The sequence below is a fragment of the Jaculus jaculus genome, unplaced genomic scaffold (assembly GCF_020740685.1).
Source record: "Jaculus jaculus isolate mJacJac1 unplaced genomic scaffold, mJacJac1.mat.Y.cur u25, whole genome shotgun sequence".
In the NCBI taxonomy this organism is placed as follows: Eukaryota; Metazoa; Chordata; class Mammalia; order Rodentia; family Dipodidae; genus Jaculus; species Jaculus jaculus.
This window is the reverse complement of record NW_025423515.1, coordinates 3,116,018-3,132,102: the sequence shown is the minus strand read 5'-3', so window position 1 is coordinate 3,132,102 and position 16,085 is coordinate 3,116,018. Positions and strand designations below refer to the sequence as shown.

Genomic DNA, 16,085 nt, shown 5'->3' with positions numbered 1-16,085 from the left:
CCGTCTCCGGGATGCCGCGATGCCGCGCTGGGCGGCCGCCGTGGGCCGCTGGGGCTGGAGGCTCCCGGCGCTGCTGCTGGAGATCACCTTCGAGCTGCCCGACAATGCCAAGCAGCGCTTCTACGAGGACATCGCGCCGGGCACCGCGTGCGCCCTCGAGTTCCAGGTGATTACTGGTGGTCACTATGATGTAGACTGTCGATTGGAAGATCCTGATGGTAAAGTGTTATACAAAGAGATGAAGACAAGGTATGATAGTTTCACCTTCACGGCCTCCAAAAATGGGACATACAGATTTTGCTTCTGCAATGAGTTCTCTACTTTCACACATAAAACCATGTATTTAGATTTTCAAGTTGGGGAAGATCCACCTTTGTTTCCCAGTGAAAACCGAGTCAGTGCCCTTACCCAGGTGGAATCTGTTTCCATTCACGAAGCTCTGAAGTCTGTTACTGACTATCAGACTCATGTCCGGCTGAGGGAAGCTCAAGGCCAAAGCCGAGCAGAAGATCTAAATACAAGAGTAGCCTATTGGTCAGTGGAAGAAGCCCTCGTTCTTCTGGTGGTTAGCATAGGACAGGTGTTCCTTCTGAAAAGTTTTTTCTCAGATAAAAGAACCACCACAACTCGTGTAGGATCCTAACGCGTTCTGAGAAAGGATGCCGCTGTAATTTCGTTGTCCTCCAATTTTAGGTACTGAAGAACTTGATATTGCCACCTTTTAAAACCCTGCTCTTAAACTTGTTGATGAGAGATGTATAATGTATATGCCCACACTGGAAAGGACACCTTTTTTTAATTTGTGAAGGTGGAGAAACTTTGGAACTTACTTTGGGCTATTCATGTGAAATATTCAACACCAATGATCCACTTTTTTCTTGGTTGTTTCTGTCTACTCTTCATACACTAAATTTTGGTATTATGATTCGTTTTAACCATTTAAAAGTACTTTTCTTATAGGTTGTTGATACTTCTAAAACCTTAAAGTCTGTGTGTGTTATGGAGGAAGAAAACTGCCTTTTAATTGTTTATAGTGAATAAAGTTGTGTTTTTAAGAAAACCAAATGTGATTAACTGTAGCCCAAGCCCTATTCTGCACTGATTAATTTTTTGTGTGTGGCGGGGGTCTACCATAGAAATGTTAGTTATTATTGATGCAATTTTAATTGATATGTCATGATATAATTTATTTGCCACTAATTTGGAAAATGTATAATTTTGTGTTTATTCTGATTTATAACTAGCTAGCCATGTTATTTTTGTAGAAGTATTACTACAGAAAATAGCATAGTGGAGTTTATACAGACCTTGAAAATCAGAATGTTATAACTAATAGGATAATTAAAAAATAACCATAGGCACTACAATAGGTTGAGTGAGATGGGAAAACACTTAGTGAGTCAGTCGCCTATACTCGTTGGATTTCCAGTGCTTTTACAGAGGGAAAAGATGCTGTTTCATTTTAACATTTGATTCACTAGTTCCTGCTTATATGTGATTTTAATGTCTACAAGTCACTCCCATTTTAAATTGACAGTTATTCTTGTCACATCTGTGCCACACATTTTATCCTCATGGATATGATGCAATGAGAAGTTGGTTTTGTCTTTTATTATTTTTGTCTTGTTTGTATAATCTCTGGTTAGCAGCACTAAAATTACTTAAAAACTTAGAATGGTATGTGTTTCCTATTTGATAAAATCATTGATTTGTAGTTCATCTGTTGAGTGCTAAATTGTTTATACTTTGTATACTGTAGAGTTGATACTATTTGTGTCTTATACCTTGTGTAGATTAAGCTCATTGAGGTAAGAGCTTGTTCCATATATCCCAGAAAAGAATATCAGATGATGGAAAATTGTATACTGACTTAAGGCTTTTAGGCTGTTTGAACAGGGAAAGGGGAGGCATGGCCTTGCTTTTCTGCCATGCCTTCTTTCTTCACCCAAAAGTGATTGGGACTAAATGGAACACATTATAGAGCCATCAGTATGTGATACCATGGGATACTGATTAAATAACAATCCTAGTCACTTAAATATTACCAACTACAAGTTAGTTCTCAGTCCCAAGCTCTCCTAAAATATACATTTAGTATGTTAGTATGTAAGAGCAAAATGTATTCCATTTGTCTTGCTTGCTAATTTCAGATGTCATGGTGTAGCAAGGGGTGAGTGTACTTTGAACACTTTAGGACTCTTTAAGGCCGAGTAGCTACTCCTTAAACAATGCTTGCAGATGGATTACAAAGAGAAGATTAAGCCGGGCGTGGTGGCGCACGCCTTTAATCCCAGCACTCAGGAGGCAGAGGTAGGAGGATCACCGAGAGTTCAAGGCCACCCTGAGAATACATAGCGAATTCCAGGTCAGCCTGAGCTAGAGTGAGACCCTACCTTAGAAAAACCAAGAAAAAAGAGAGAAGATTAAGAGTTTTCATGTTTATCTACTTAGGTTCTTGTACTAAATTCCTGCAGCTTTCTAAGTGTCCCTTGAGTTTGGATGTGAATGTTTAAAGCACCAATATTAATGTGGCTGCTAGGCATGGGCATATGTAACATGTCTTTTTCTGGATGCCAGTGTATTCTATTGTGTTCCAATACTCAACACCATAAATTTTGCCAAATTGGTATAACTAACACACTCATGTAATCTGTGTCTCTCAAAACTTCATGATACTAAAATATTACTGTAAGTAATCTTAATGAAACCATTGAGATATAGTAAAACTTGAAATCACTACTGATCCATTGTCAGAAATAGTACATACTTAATCTACTCTGGGTGTAACTGGTTCCAGTTTTGACAGCTAACCACTCAACTGGATATGAATATGTAAGAATGCACATACACAAAAGCTAAATAAGTTTTTCTTTCTATTCCATCATTAGGAGCTCATCTTTTCTTTCTGTATTCCTTTTGTAGCTTTTACTGCAATTTGAATATCCCACATACTTATATTTGCTCACACAACTCAAAATACATATTTGAATACCATAAAAAAAAGATATTTATCAGCTTCCTTGAACAACCTTCAGGTCAGGGTCCATTTTCATCACACTCACTTAAATCCAGTTTCTCAAAGTTGCATATGCCTCTGGAGTTCGTTTGCAGTAGAAAGAATAATAATTTTCTCATTATCTGTCAAGTGAGTAATTATAATCATTTAGTAACAAACATGGATAATGTGCTGGGAATTTTGCTCCTATCAATCTTTTTTTTTTTTCCAGAAAAGGATTTTTTTTATTCAAGTAACTGCAAGTAGGAAAACAGAGGGGGCCCTAGGCTGGGACAAATGGCCACCCCCTTCTCCAACAGAACAAGGGGAGAAGGTGGCCCCTATACCCTTGCGGTCAGTCTGGGGCCACCCTCCTGACTGTGCTGCAGCATCCAGGGGGCTAGGCCCCACCCTCCCTGGGACCTGGGTGGTCAGCAATCCCGTCCGCGGTGCCCCAGCCCCGCTTCCCTGTCTGGGGAGGGATTCAGGCAGAGCAGGTGACGAGGATGAACGTCACGCTGGTAGCAGCAATGGTGGATTTCTAAGAATGAACATTGAACAAAAACAACGCAACTGTCCAGAGGTAGTTTGTGAACAGAGGAAAGGATGGAGCCAGAACCTTGGGGGGCAGGGTGGAGCAGGAGATGCAGGGCTAGCTTCTTATTAGTGCCCCACTGGAAGGAAAGCCTAGGTTGGAAGCAGGGCGGTTGGGAGCAGCCCAAGCCTGCCAGAGGAAACTTAGGTAAGTGGTGATGGTCACAGCAGTGGGTATCAGGTCTCAGGGAATGGGAAGTGGGAGGGGCTTCAACACATGCCCTGCTGCTCCCCATACCCCAAGAGCTTGTCCTACACCAGGTAGTGGGAGGAACTGGGTGAGAACCCCCCTGACAGTTTTGGTTGGGGCATCCTGGGCTCTATGCATCCCCCTATTCTGGGAACACCTGCTGCCAGTTCAGAATGAGATGGGGCTTGGGACCCCTTTAAGGCAAGGGGAGTGCTCCCAGACACAGAGGCCACAGGAGCTGCGGCTCCCAAGCCAAGGGCCTGAGAGCAGCGTCTGCAAGGGAGGGAGGGCGGGCAGGCTGTGGCTACGAGGACGTTAGCCTGGTCTGGGAAGAGAAGAGGCAAGTGTGTGCGCTGGGCAGGAGGGTGCGGGATGGAGGCCCCCCACGCGGCAGCAGAGCCCTGCAGCTGGTGAGCGGTAGTGTGCGGTGGGGTGGGCGGGCGGGCCGGAGCCAGCGTCCAGTCCCAGAAGGAAGCGGCTCCTCGCGGCCCTCAGGCGGCACTGCGCGGTCACTGCTCCTCCTGCTCCTCCTCCGAGGACTCCTGCGAGATGCCCTCCTCTTCCTCCTCCTCCAGTGTTTTGGGTCTGCCCCTTGGTTTCCTCCTTGGAGCTGTGGTGGTTTTCCGGGTCATGATAGCGCCCTTGTTTTTGCTCCCTTTGGTCGGCCTCGAGGTCGCTTGGGTGTTGGCTCTCCACTAGGCTCCTTCGGAGGCTGCTTGTGGGCCTACCAAGGCCGCGCTTCTCAGTACCATCGTTTTCCTGCTTGGAGGCCAAGGGCTGGCTGGATTTGGAGCTGGACTGGCTCATCTTCCTTCTCTACGAAGTGGTAAGGACTGAGTGCTGGGATGCGTGAGCTTGGGCGTGGGCCAGCGCTGCCCTGCGCTGCCGGGACTGCGGGGGGGGGGGGGAGAGGGGGGTGACGACGGTGCTGGGCGCTGAGGTCCGCTGCGGCCACCGCCACAGGTAGCAAATGTGGATCTGAAGCCGGGAGGAGGGGGCAGAGGCGTTCAGAGACCCACCGCTGCCACCTCCTCCTATCAGTCTTGATAACAGGCAATGTATCTGATCCTTTCTTCACATTGTTTATTTAAACTTGCTATAGATTGATGGATAGAACAGATGTCTTTGAGCCTGACTAAAAGGTGGCAGTTGGATTTCCTTTTCCTTAGATGGACAGCAGAGAGACACCACCATACAGCTGGCAAACATGGTCTGAGCACACACTGCTCTAAACCCACCTTAAGGCTGGACTTAAGATCCCCCACAGTGTCCCCCAGTGACACCTCCTCCACCGGGCTGCTGGAGACTTAAGTTGCAAGCTTAACCTTAATCAACAATCCCTGAGGTAATTCCGGTTAAGATGGCGGTATAGGTACTAGGCTAAAGCAGCCTGGGGGGGGGGGGACCAAAATAACTCAGCAAAATACACTTATGCTAGGCCAACTTGAGCCAACAGTGGGACCCAAGCAGGAGCAGAGTCTTCAGCAACATCAGCAGCTCCAACAAATGGTAACAGCGGCCACAGCAGCACCAGATCCAGTAGCGGCGGCAGCAGCAGACCCAGCAAGAGCAGCAGCTTCAGAGGCAGCAGCAGCAGTGGTTCCAGCAGTGGCAGCTACAGCATCAGCAGCAGCAGAGGCAGCAGCAGCAGTGAGTCCACCAGCAGCAACTTTCAGCAGCGGCGGCGGCACTGGACCTAGCAGAGGCAGCTTTAGCAGCAGCAGTTCCATCAGCAGGTGTGCTGATCTGCAGGGCCACAGATGCCAGGCTTGGTTTGACCCACAGGAAAAGCCAGTGCCCAGCTCCAGAAATCAGAACAGCAACCTGACAACCAGGCAGCAACATGACTGAGACCAAAATCATCCAAGGTAACTGGGATTGCACCCGGGAAGAGTCTCACTTGGTCACAAGCTGACTTGGATCCCTCAATAGACCAGAAATCTTAATCTCTATGTTGATAGAGGATCTGGTTGTTATAATAACTACTCTGGCACAAATACTTGGAGCTGTTTTTGATTGAATGGGTACAGTGTTTAGTTAACTTTTAGAATCTACCTGTATTTTCTTCCACTCAGCCTATGTGAATACTCCCATAGCAGGGAAACTCAACCCCTAAGAGCACCTTTGCAGATACACTGAGAGTCTTAAGAGTCTCACCTAACACCTGAAGTTCCTACCCTGGAAATATACAACATCAAATCAATTGATACAGCTAAGAATACCCAGCTAGCTAGAAAATCCAAGCATTAACTTAATCCAAGATGCAAAAATATATACATTACAACACAAGAAACACTAAAAAGCAAGACAATATAAATCCACCTAAAAGTATTAATGCATCAGAAATGACCTCCAGTGAGAACAAGTTAGAGGAAATGCTTGAGAAAGAGTTCAAAAGAATAATTATAAATATGTTCAAAGAAGTCAGAGAAGAAATCAAAGGAGTCAAAGAGGAAATCAAAGGAATCAAAGAAGATGCAGGACACCAATTTCATGATATAAAGAAGGCAATAAAAGACATAAATTAGGAAATAGAAATAATAAAGAAAAAACAGTCAGAATTACTAGCAATAAAGAACACAGTTAATGAAATAAAAAACTGTAGAAAATCTAACCAGTAGAATGGATAAAGGAGAGGACAGAATACCTAAGCTAGAAGACCAGGTGGCAGATCTAATACCAGCCAACAAGGAGAAAGACAAACTTATAGAAAAGTATGAGTGGGAATTTCAAGATATTTGGGACACTATGAAAAGAACAAATATAACAATTCAGGGCATAGGAGACGAAGAATTCCACCCAAAGGCATAGTGGCATCATCAAAAAAATCATACAAGAAAATTTGACCCCAATTGGGAAAGTGCTGCCAACGCAGATACAGGAAGCCTTTAGAACCCCAGCCAGACAAAACCTGGCAAGAACCTCTCCTTGCCATATTATAATCAAACATCCAAACACACAAACCAAAGAAAAAATATTGAAAGCAGTTAGAGATAAAAATCAACTTACCTACAAAAGCAAGCCCATCAGGATTACAGCAGATTATTCAACAAAAATTTGAAAAGCCAGAAGGGCTTGGAGTGAGTTATTCCAAGGTCTGAAAGATAAAAACTGTCAACCAAGGTTACTTTATCCTGCAAAGTTATCCATTCAAATATACAGAGAAATAAGGACATTCCATGACAAAAGCAGGTTAAAGGAGCATTTGAAGACAAAACCAGTTCTACAGAAAATACTTGATAGAATCCTACATGCTGAAGAAAAGGAAAAGCACACATATAAGGAACCTAGAAAAAACAAGCAATACTCAAATACTAGTTAACACAAGAGAGCACAGGTAGAACCGGAACTACAAAAAAAAAAAAAAGGTAAACATAAGTACACACCTGTCAATAATATCTCTTAATATCAATGGCCTCAATGCCCCAACGAAAAGGCATAGGTTATCATACTGGGTTAAAAAGCAGGATCCTACAAATTGTTGTCTCCAAGAAACTCACCATTCTACAGAGGATAGACATTATCTTAGGGTGAAAGGTTGGAAGATGGTGTTTCAAGCAAATGGGCCTAGGAAACAACCAGTAATTGCTATACTAATATCTAAAAAGTTAGACTTTAGTCCACTGTTAGTCAAAAAAGATAAGGAAGGTCACTTTATATTGATTAAGGGCAAAGTCCAACAGGAGGACATTACAATCCTAAACATATATACACCTAAGATGGGGGCTCCCAAATTCATCAAACTAACATTATTAGAACTAAGGTCACAGATAACAACAAACACAGTGGTACAGGGTGACTTTAATACCCCACTCTCATCAATTGACAGGTCATCCCAGGAAAAAATAAACAGAGAGGTATCTGTACTAAATGAGGTCATAGAAGGAATGGACACAGCAGATATATACAGGACATTTCATCCAAAGGCTGCAGAATATACATTCTTTTCAGCAGCACATGGAACATTCTCTAAAATAGATCATATATTAGGACACAAAGCAAATTAAACAAATTCAGGAAAATTGAAATAATTGCGTGCATTCTATCTGACCACAATGGAATTAAACTACAAATCAGGAGCAAGAAAGGCTGTAGAGCATACACAAAATCATGGAAACTAAACAATACACTAATAAATGATGGATAGATCAATGAAAAAACCAAGAAGGAAATCAGACAATTTATACAGTCAAACGACAATGAGAACACAATATATCAAAATCTCTTGAACACAATGAAGGCAGTTCTAAGAGGTAAATTCATAGCCTTAAGTGCCTATATTAAGAAATTTGAAAAGGCACAAGTTAACGACCTAATGCTTCCCCTTAAAGCCTTTGAAAAAGAAGAAAAAGGCAAACCAAAAATCAGTAGGCAGGAAGAAAAATAAAGATTAGGGCAGAAATTAATGAAATGGAAAAAAAAATCCAAAGAATTAATAACAGAGTTGGTTCTTTGAAAGGATAAACAAGATTGATAAACCCTTAGCAAATCTGTCCAAAAGAAAGATAGAAGAGACACAAATTACTAGAATCAGTGATGAACAAGGTAACATCACAACAGATTACAGAGAAATTCAAAAAATCATAGGGACATACTATAAAAGAATATACTCCACAAAGTATGAAAATCTGAAAGAAATGGATAACATTTTTGATTTATATGATCTACCTAAATTTAATCAAATTGAGATTAATCACTTAAATAGACCTAAGAAACATGGAGATCCGAACTGTTATCCATAATCTCCAAACTAAAAAAAGCCCAGGCACAGATGGATTCACTGCTGAATTTTACCAGACCTCTAAGGAAGAGCTAACACAATTGCTTCTTGAGCTTTTCTAGGAAATAGAAAAAAAGAAGGAATTCTACCAAACTCCTTCTATGAGGCCAGCATCACCTTGATACCAAAACCAAGGAAATATAAAACTAAAAAAGAAAATTACAGGCCAATCTCCCTCATGAACATAGATGCAAAAATTCTCAACAAAATATATGCAAAGAGAATACAAGAGTATATCAAAAAGATCATTCACCCTGACCAAGTAGGCTTTATCCCAGAGATGCAAGGATGGTTCAATATACGCAAATCTATAAAAGTAATACATTATATAAATGGGCTGAAGGACAAAAATCACATGATCATCTCCTTAGACGCAGAGAAAGTGTTTGACAAAATCCAACATCCCATTATGATAAAAGTCCTACACAGACTGGGAATAGAAGGAACATATCTCAAAATAATAAAAGCTATTTATGACAAGCCTACAGCCAACATATTACTATATGGGGAAAAATTGGAAACTTTTCCACCAAAATCAGGAACAAGACAGGGGTGTCCACTGTCCCCACTTTTATTTAATATAGTTTTGGAAGTCTTAGCCATAGCAATAAGGCAAGAGACACACATAAAAGGGATACAAATTGTAAAGGAAGAGATCCACTTATCATTGTTTACAGATGACATGATTCTATACATAAAGGACCCCTAAAGACTCTACTAGAAAAGTGTTAGAGCTGATCAAAACCTACAGCTATGTAGCAGGATACAAAATAAATACACAGATATCAGTTGCTTTCATATATTTTAACAACAAACACACAGAAGATGAAATCAGAGAATCACTCTCATTCACAATTGCATCAAAAATAAATAAATAAATAAAGTACTGTGGAATAAACCTAACCAAGGGAGTAAAGAATCTCTACAATGAGAACTTTGAAACACTCAAGCGAGAAATTGCAGAAGACACTAGAAATTGGACAAACATCCCTTGTTCTTGGATTGGAAGAATTAATATTGTGAAAATGGCAATCTTACCAAAAGCAATCTACACATTTAATGCAATCCCTATCAAAATTACAAAAACATTCTTCATGGAAATAGAAAAAACAATCCAAAATTTCATTTGGAATCACACAAAAAAAACACCCTAGAATATCTAAAATAATACTGAGCAACAAAAATGAGGCTGGTGGTATCACCATGCCTGATTTTAACCTATACTACAGAGCCATAGTAACAAAAACAGTATGGTACTGGCACAAAAACAGACTAGTAGATCAGTGGAACAGAATAGAGGACCCAGATGTAACTGTTATTTGATAAAAAAAAAATGCCCAAAATACTCATTGGAGAAAAGACAGCCTCTTCAGCAAATGGTGTTGGGAAAACTGGATATATATCTACAGAAGGATGAAAATAGATTCTTCTCTCTTGCCATGGACAAGAATTAAGTCCAAATGGATTAAAGAACTTAACATCAGACCTGAAAGTCTGAAACTGCTAGCAGAAAAAGTAGGGGAAACCCTTCAACATATTGGTCTTGGCAAAGACTTTCTGAGTACAACCCCAATTGCTCACGTAATAAAACCACAGATTAATCACTGGGACCTCATGAAATTACAAAGATTTTGCACTGCAAAGGACAGTGAAGAAAGCAAAGAGGCAACCTACAGAATGGGAAAATGTCTTTGCCAGCTATATAACTGATAGAGGATTAATATCTAGGATATACAAATAACTCAAAAAGTTAAATAATAAGGAATCAAACAAGCCAATCAAAAAATGGGGTATGGAGCTAAATAAAGCATTCTCTAATGTAGAAATATGAATGGCATATAAGCATCTAAAAAAATGTTCTATATCACTAGCCATCAGGGAAATGCAGATTAAAACTACATTGAGATTCCATCTCACTCCTGTCAGATTGGTCACCATCATGAAAACAAATGATCATAAATATTGGCGGGGATGTGGAAAAAGAGGAACCCTTCTACACTATTGATGGGAATGCAATCTGGTCCATCCATTGTGGAAATCAGTGTGGAGGTTCCTAAAACAGCTAGAGATTGATCTACCATATGACCCAGCTATAGCACTCCTAGGCATATATCCGAAGGACTCATCTCATTTCCTTAGAAGTACATGCTCAACCATGTTTATTGCTGCTCAATTTATAATAGCTGGGAAATGGAACCAGCCTAGATGTCCCTGATGAGTGGATAAAGAAGATGTGGCACATTTATACAATGGAGTTCTACTCAGCCATAAGGAAAAATGAAGTTATGAAATTTGCAGAAAAATGGATGGTCCTGGATAGGATTATACTAAGTAAGGTAACCCAGGCCCAGAAAGCCAAGCGCCACATGTTCTCTCTCATATGTGGATCCTAGTGACAGATGATTGGGCTTCTGCGTGAGAATGAAAATACTTAGTAGCAGAGGCCAATAAGTTAAAAAGGAGACATAAAGGGAAGAGAAAGGAAGGGAGGAGGGTACTTAATAGGTTGATATTGTATATATGTAAGTAGCATGATTATGATGGGTAGGTAATATGATGGAGAATGGAATTTCAAAGGGGAAATTCGGTGTGGGGTGGAAGGGGGGAATTACCATGGGATTTGTTTTTATAATCATGGAAGATGCAACTTGAGGAATGATTACTACATATAAGATTGTGCAAACTATTGAAGGTCCGTGTCCACTATGTAAGCAGAAGTGGCTGACAATGAGAAATGGAAACCGTTGAAAGTAAAGTTTTGTTACAATGGTATTACATAATACATTTGCAGTTTAGTGAATTGCAGATCAAAAAAAAAAATGGGTATTTATAAGAAAAACCCAAATTAAATAAACTCTTTATGGTTTTTATGTAAAAGCTTATAAAACATAAGAATTACTGCAGTTATTTTTCCATATTTTTTGCTTTTAAGTCATTTTATTTTTTAAAATTTTTTACTAATTAGTTTTGTACTCAGTAAGTACAGTCAAGTTGGTACCATTGTTATGCTTGTCCATGTCTTACCCCCTACCCCCAGCCCCTCCTTGTTGAGGTATATAGGTCATGCATTGTGGAGTTAGCCCACTGTTATGGGTAGAAGAAAATGTCTCTGCATATCATGACCCAATGGTGGCTCTGACATTCTTTCCGCCTTCTCTTCCACAAAATTTCCCTGAGCCATGTTGGGTTCATTTTGGGTCTGCTTAAATGATGAGGGGTTGGGGCCTCTGGTCTCTGGATATCTGATTTTAGAGCAGTTGATTGTTCTCTGTGTCAACCTCCTTCACCCTTGTGCTGGTACCAAGTTCACCAAGAAAGCAGCACCCTTGCTTGTTTCACACATTGTTCTTAGTTTCAGCTGAGACCGTACTGAGATATGATGGGTAGTTCGCTTCTTAGCATCTGTATCTATCTGAAAAAGAGAAGAAGATTTTCCAACATAGAGTAAAGTTAGCACCAGACAAATAGGATAGTCCTTATTTTTTTATAGAGAATTTAATAGGTGAAGGCCCTCTTGAAGCCCACGATTGGTGGTAGCTTGATAATGGAGAGTGGGCTCGTGTTTGGATATGGTTCTGACTTGCTTTCCAGCTACAGATATGGGTCACATTCCACTGAATGGATCAGATAGCCAAATCAAGAGCAGCTGGGGACTTCCAGTTAAGATGGTAGCATAGGTACCACACCTAGGGAGGAAAAAGCCAAAAAAGAAAATGTCAGCAAAATACACACTGTTACTAAAAAGTGAGGTGCATAGGAAATTGAAACCACAGAAGAGAAGTAGGAGAGATCCAGAGCATCCAGAGCCCACATAGGCCAGCAGAAGCAGCTCTGGCTGGTCCGCGGATCACAACAATGGTGGCAGACCACAAGAAAGCTGCCAGGCTTGGCTTGAGCCACAGGAAAAGCCAGGTGCAGGGAGTTCCCACTCACACCAGAGCTCTCTGCAAACTCAAGAAACGTGAAAGGAGAGGGGCAGTGACCAATGGAGAAGATCACAAGGTAGAAGAACATGTGGAGCAGCTAGAGAATTAGAGCATCATTGGCAGCTTCCCCTCCCATACCACCAGTGCCCAGCTCCAGAGAACAGAGCAGCAGTCCAGGGACCCCACCACTCCAACTTGAACCAATAGCAGGATCCAAGCAGGAGCAGAGGTAACTGGGATTACACCATGGAAGGGTCTCACCTGGTCACAAGCTGACTTGGAACCTCAACAGATCATAAATCTTAACCTCCTTAAGGGTGTGGGTGGGGCACCACACACCCTAAGGGAAAGTTAGAGGATCAGGTTGATATAATTCCTACTCGTGGATAAATACTCTGAGAGTCTTGAGAGCCACAAATAACACCTTTAGCTCCTACACTGAAGTTATATAATATCAGATTAATTGATAAATCTAATAATACCCAGCTAACTAGAAAATCCAATCATTAGATAATCCAGGAATGAAAAATATATATAATACAAGAAACACCAAAAATCAAGACTATATAAATCCACCAAAAATTATTAATACAGCAGAAATGACCTCCACTGAGAATGAGTTAGAGGAAATGCCTGAGAAAGATTTCAAAAGAATGATTATAAATATGTTCAAAGAAGTCAAAGAAGAAGTTAAAGAAGAAATCAAAGGAATCAAAGAAAACATAGGATACCAATTTAATGAAATAAAGAGGTCAATACTAGACATAAATAAGGAAATAGAAATAACAAAGAAAAACAAGTCAGAATTAATAGCAATGAAGAACAGAGTTAATGAAATAAAAAACTCTGTAGAAAATCTCACCAGTAGAATGGATGAAGGAGAGGACAGAATATGTAAGCTAGAAGACCAGGTGGCAGATCTAATAAAGACCAAGAAAGAGAAAGACAAACTAATAGAAAAGCATCGGTGGGAATTTAAAGATATTCGGAACACTGTGAAAAGATCAAATATAAGAATTCAGGGCATAGTAGAAGGAGAAGACTTCCACTCCAAAGGCATAGTAGTCTTCAACAAAATCATAGAAGAAAACCTCCCCCAAATTGGGAAAGAGGTGCCAATGCAGATACAGGAAGCCTTTAGAACCCCAGTCAGACAAAACGTGGTAAGAACCTCTCCTCGCCATACTACAATCCAACTACCAAACACACAAACCAAAGAAAAAATATTGAAAGCAGTCAGAGAGAAAAATCAACTTACCTACAAAGGCAAGCCTATCAGGATTGCAGGAGATTACTCAACACAAACTTTAAATATGTTATTTTAATTAATTAATTTTTTTGACAGAGAAACAGGGGGAGAGAGAGAGACAGACAGAGAGAATGGGCATGCCAGGGCTTCCAGCCACTGGAAACAAACTAGAGATGTGTGCGCCCCCTTGGCTAATGTGTGTCCTGGGGAATCTAACTTCAGTCCTTAGGCTTTGCAGGCAAACACCTTAACTGCTAAGCCATCCCTCCAGCCCTTACCACAAACTTTAAAAGCCAGAAGAGCGTGAAGTGATGTATTCCAAGTCCTGAAAGATAACACCTGTCAACCAAGGTTACTTTATTCTGCAAAACTATCCATTCAAATAGACGGAGAAATAAGGACATTTCATGACAAAAGCAGGCTAAAGGAGTATTTGAAGACAAAACCAGCTCTACAGAAAATGCTTGAAAGAATCCTCCATGCTGAAGAAAAAGAAAAGCACACCTTTAAGGAACCGGGGGGGGGGGGGGGGAAACAGTACTCAAATACTAGTTAACACAAGAGAGCAAAGGTAAAACGGGAAGAACTACAAAAAAATGGCAAAAATAAATACACACCTTTCAATATTATCTCTTAATATCAATGGCCTCAATGCCCCAAACAAAAGGCATAGGTTCACAGACTGGGTTAAAAAGCAGGATCCTTCAATTTGCTGCCTCCAAGAAACCCACCTTTTGACAAAGCATGGACACTATCTTAGGATGAAAGGTTGGAAAACGGTGTTTCAAGCAAATGGACCTAGAAAACAAGCAGGAGTTGCTATCTTAATATCCGACAAGGTAGAATTCAGTTCAACATTAGTTAAGAAACATAAGGAAGGTCACTATATATTGATTAAAGGCACCCTCCAACAGGAGGACATTACAATCCTAAACATATATACACCTAAATGGGGGCTCCAAAATTCATCAAGAAAACGGTACTAGAACTGATGTCACAGATAACACCAAACACAGTGGTAGTGGGTGACTTCAACACCCCACTTTCATCAATTGACAGGTCATCCCGGGAAAAATAAACAGAGAGGCATCTGGACTAAATGAGGTCACAGAAGGAATGGACCTAACAGATACCTACAGTACTTTTCATCCAAATGCTGCAGAATATACATTCTTTTCAGCAGCACATGGTATATTCTCTAAAATAGACCATATATTAGGACACAAAGCAAATCTAACAAATACAGGAAAATTGAAATAATTCCCTGCATTCTACCTGACCACAATGGAATTAAACTACATATCAATAGCAAGAAAGGCTATAGAGCATAAGCAAAATCATGTAAATTAAACAACAGACTACTAAATGTTGAATGGGTCAATGAAAAAAATCAAAAAGGAAATAAAAATATTTATGCAGTCAAATGATAATGAGAACACAGCATGCCAAAATGTCTGGGAACACAATGAAGGTAGTCTTAAGAGGTAAATTTATAGCTTTAAGTGCCTATACTAAGAAGTTAGAAAGGTCACAAGTAAATGACCTAATGCTTCACCTTAAAGCCTTGGAAAAAGAACAGGGCAAACCAAAAATCAGTAGATGGGAAGAAATAATAAAGATTAGGGCAGAAATTTATGAAATAGAAACAAAAATCCAAAACATTAATGAAACAAAGAGTTGGTTCTTTGAAAGGATAAACAAGATTGAAAAACCCTTAGCAAATCTGACCAAAAGAAAGAGAGAAGAGACACAAATTAATAAAATCAGAGATGAAAAAGGTAACATCACAACAGATGCCAGAGAAATTCAAAAAAATCATAGGGACATACTATAAAAGCATATACTCCACAAAGTATGAAAATCTGAAAGAAATGGATGATTTCCTTGATTTGTATGACCAACCTAAATTAAATCAAGATGACATTAATTACTTAATAGACCTATAACCAGCATGGAGATCGGAACAGTTATCAAAAATCTCACAACTAAGAAAAGCCCAGGCCCAGATGGATTCACTGCTGAATTTTAACAGACCTTCAGGAAAGAACTAATGCCATTGCTTCTTAAGCTTTTCCATAAAATAGAATAAGAATCCTACCAAATTCCTTCTATGAAGCCAGCATCACCCTGATACCAAATCCAGGCAAAGATAGAACAAACAAAGAAAATTCCAGACCAATCTCCCTCATGAACATAGATGCAAAATTTCTCAACAAAATATTGGCAAACAGGATACAAGAATATATCAGAAAGATCATTCACCCTGACCAAGTAGGCTTTATCCCAGAGATGTAGGGATGGTTCAACATATGTAAGTCAATAAATGTAATACATTATATAAATGGACTGAA

At 40.2% G+C, this 16,085-nt stretch overlaps 1 protein-coding gene and 1 pseudogene across 1 annotated transcript; one reads left to right on the top strand and one right to left on the bottom strand.

Annotated features, from left to right (window-relative positions):
- The first annotated feature begins 19 nt into the window (after positions 1–19).
- Positions 20–643, top strand: LOC123457544 (transmembrane emp24 domain-containing protein 7-like). Its single transcript, XM_045141428.1, has one exon. It carries the CDS (start codon positions 20–22, stop codon positions 641–643), a length of 624 nt encoding a protein of 207 aa, XP_044997363.1.
- A 3,645-nt stretch (positions 644–4,288) lies between these two features.
- LOC123457508 lies at positions 4,289–4,586 on the bottom strand (annotated as a pseudogene).
- Positions 4,587–16,085: the final 11,499 nt, after the last annotated feature.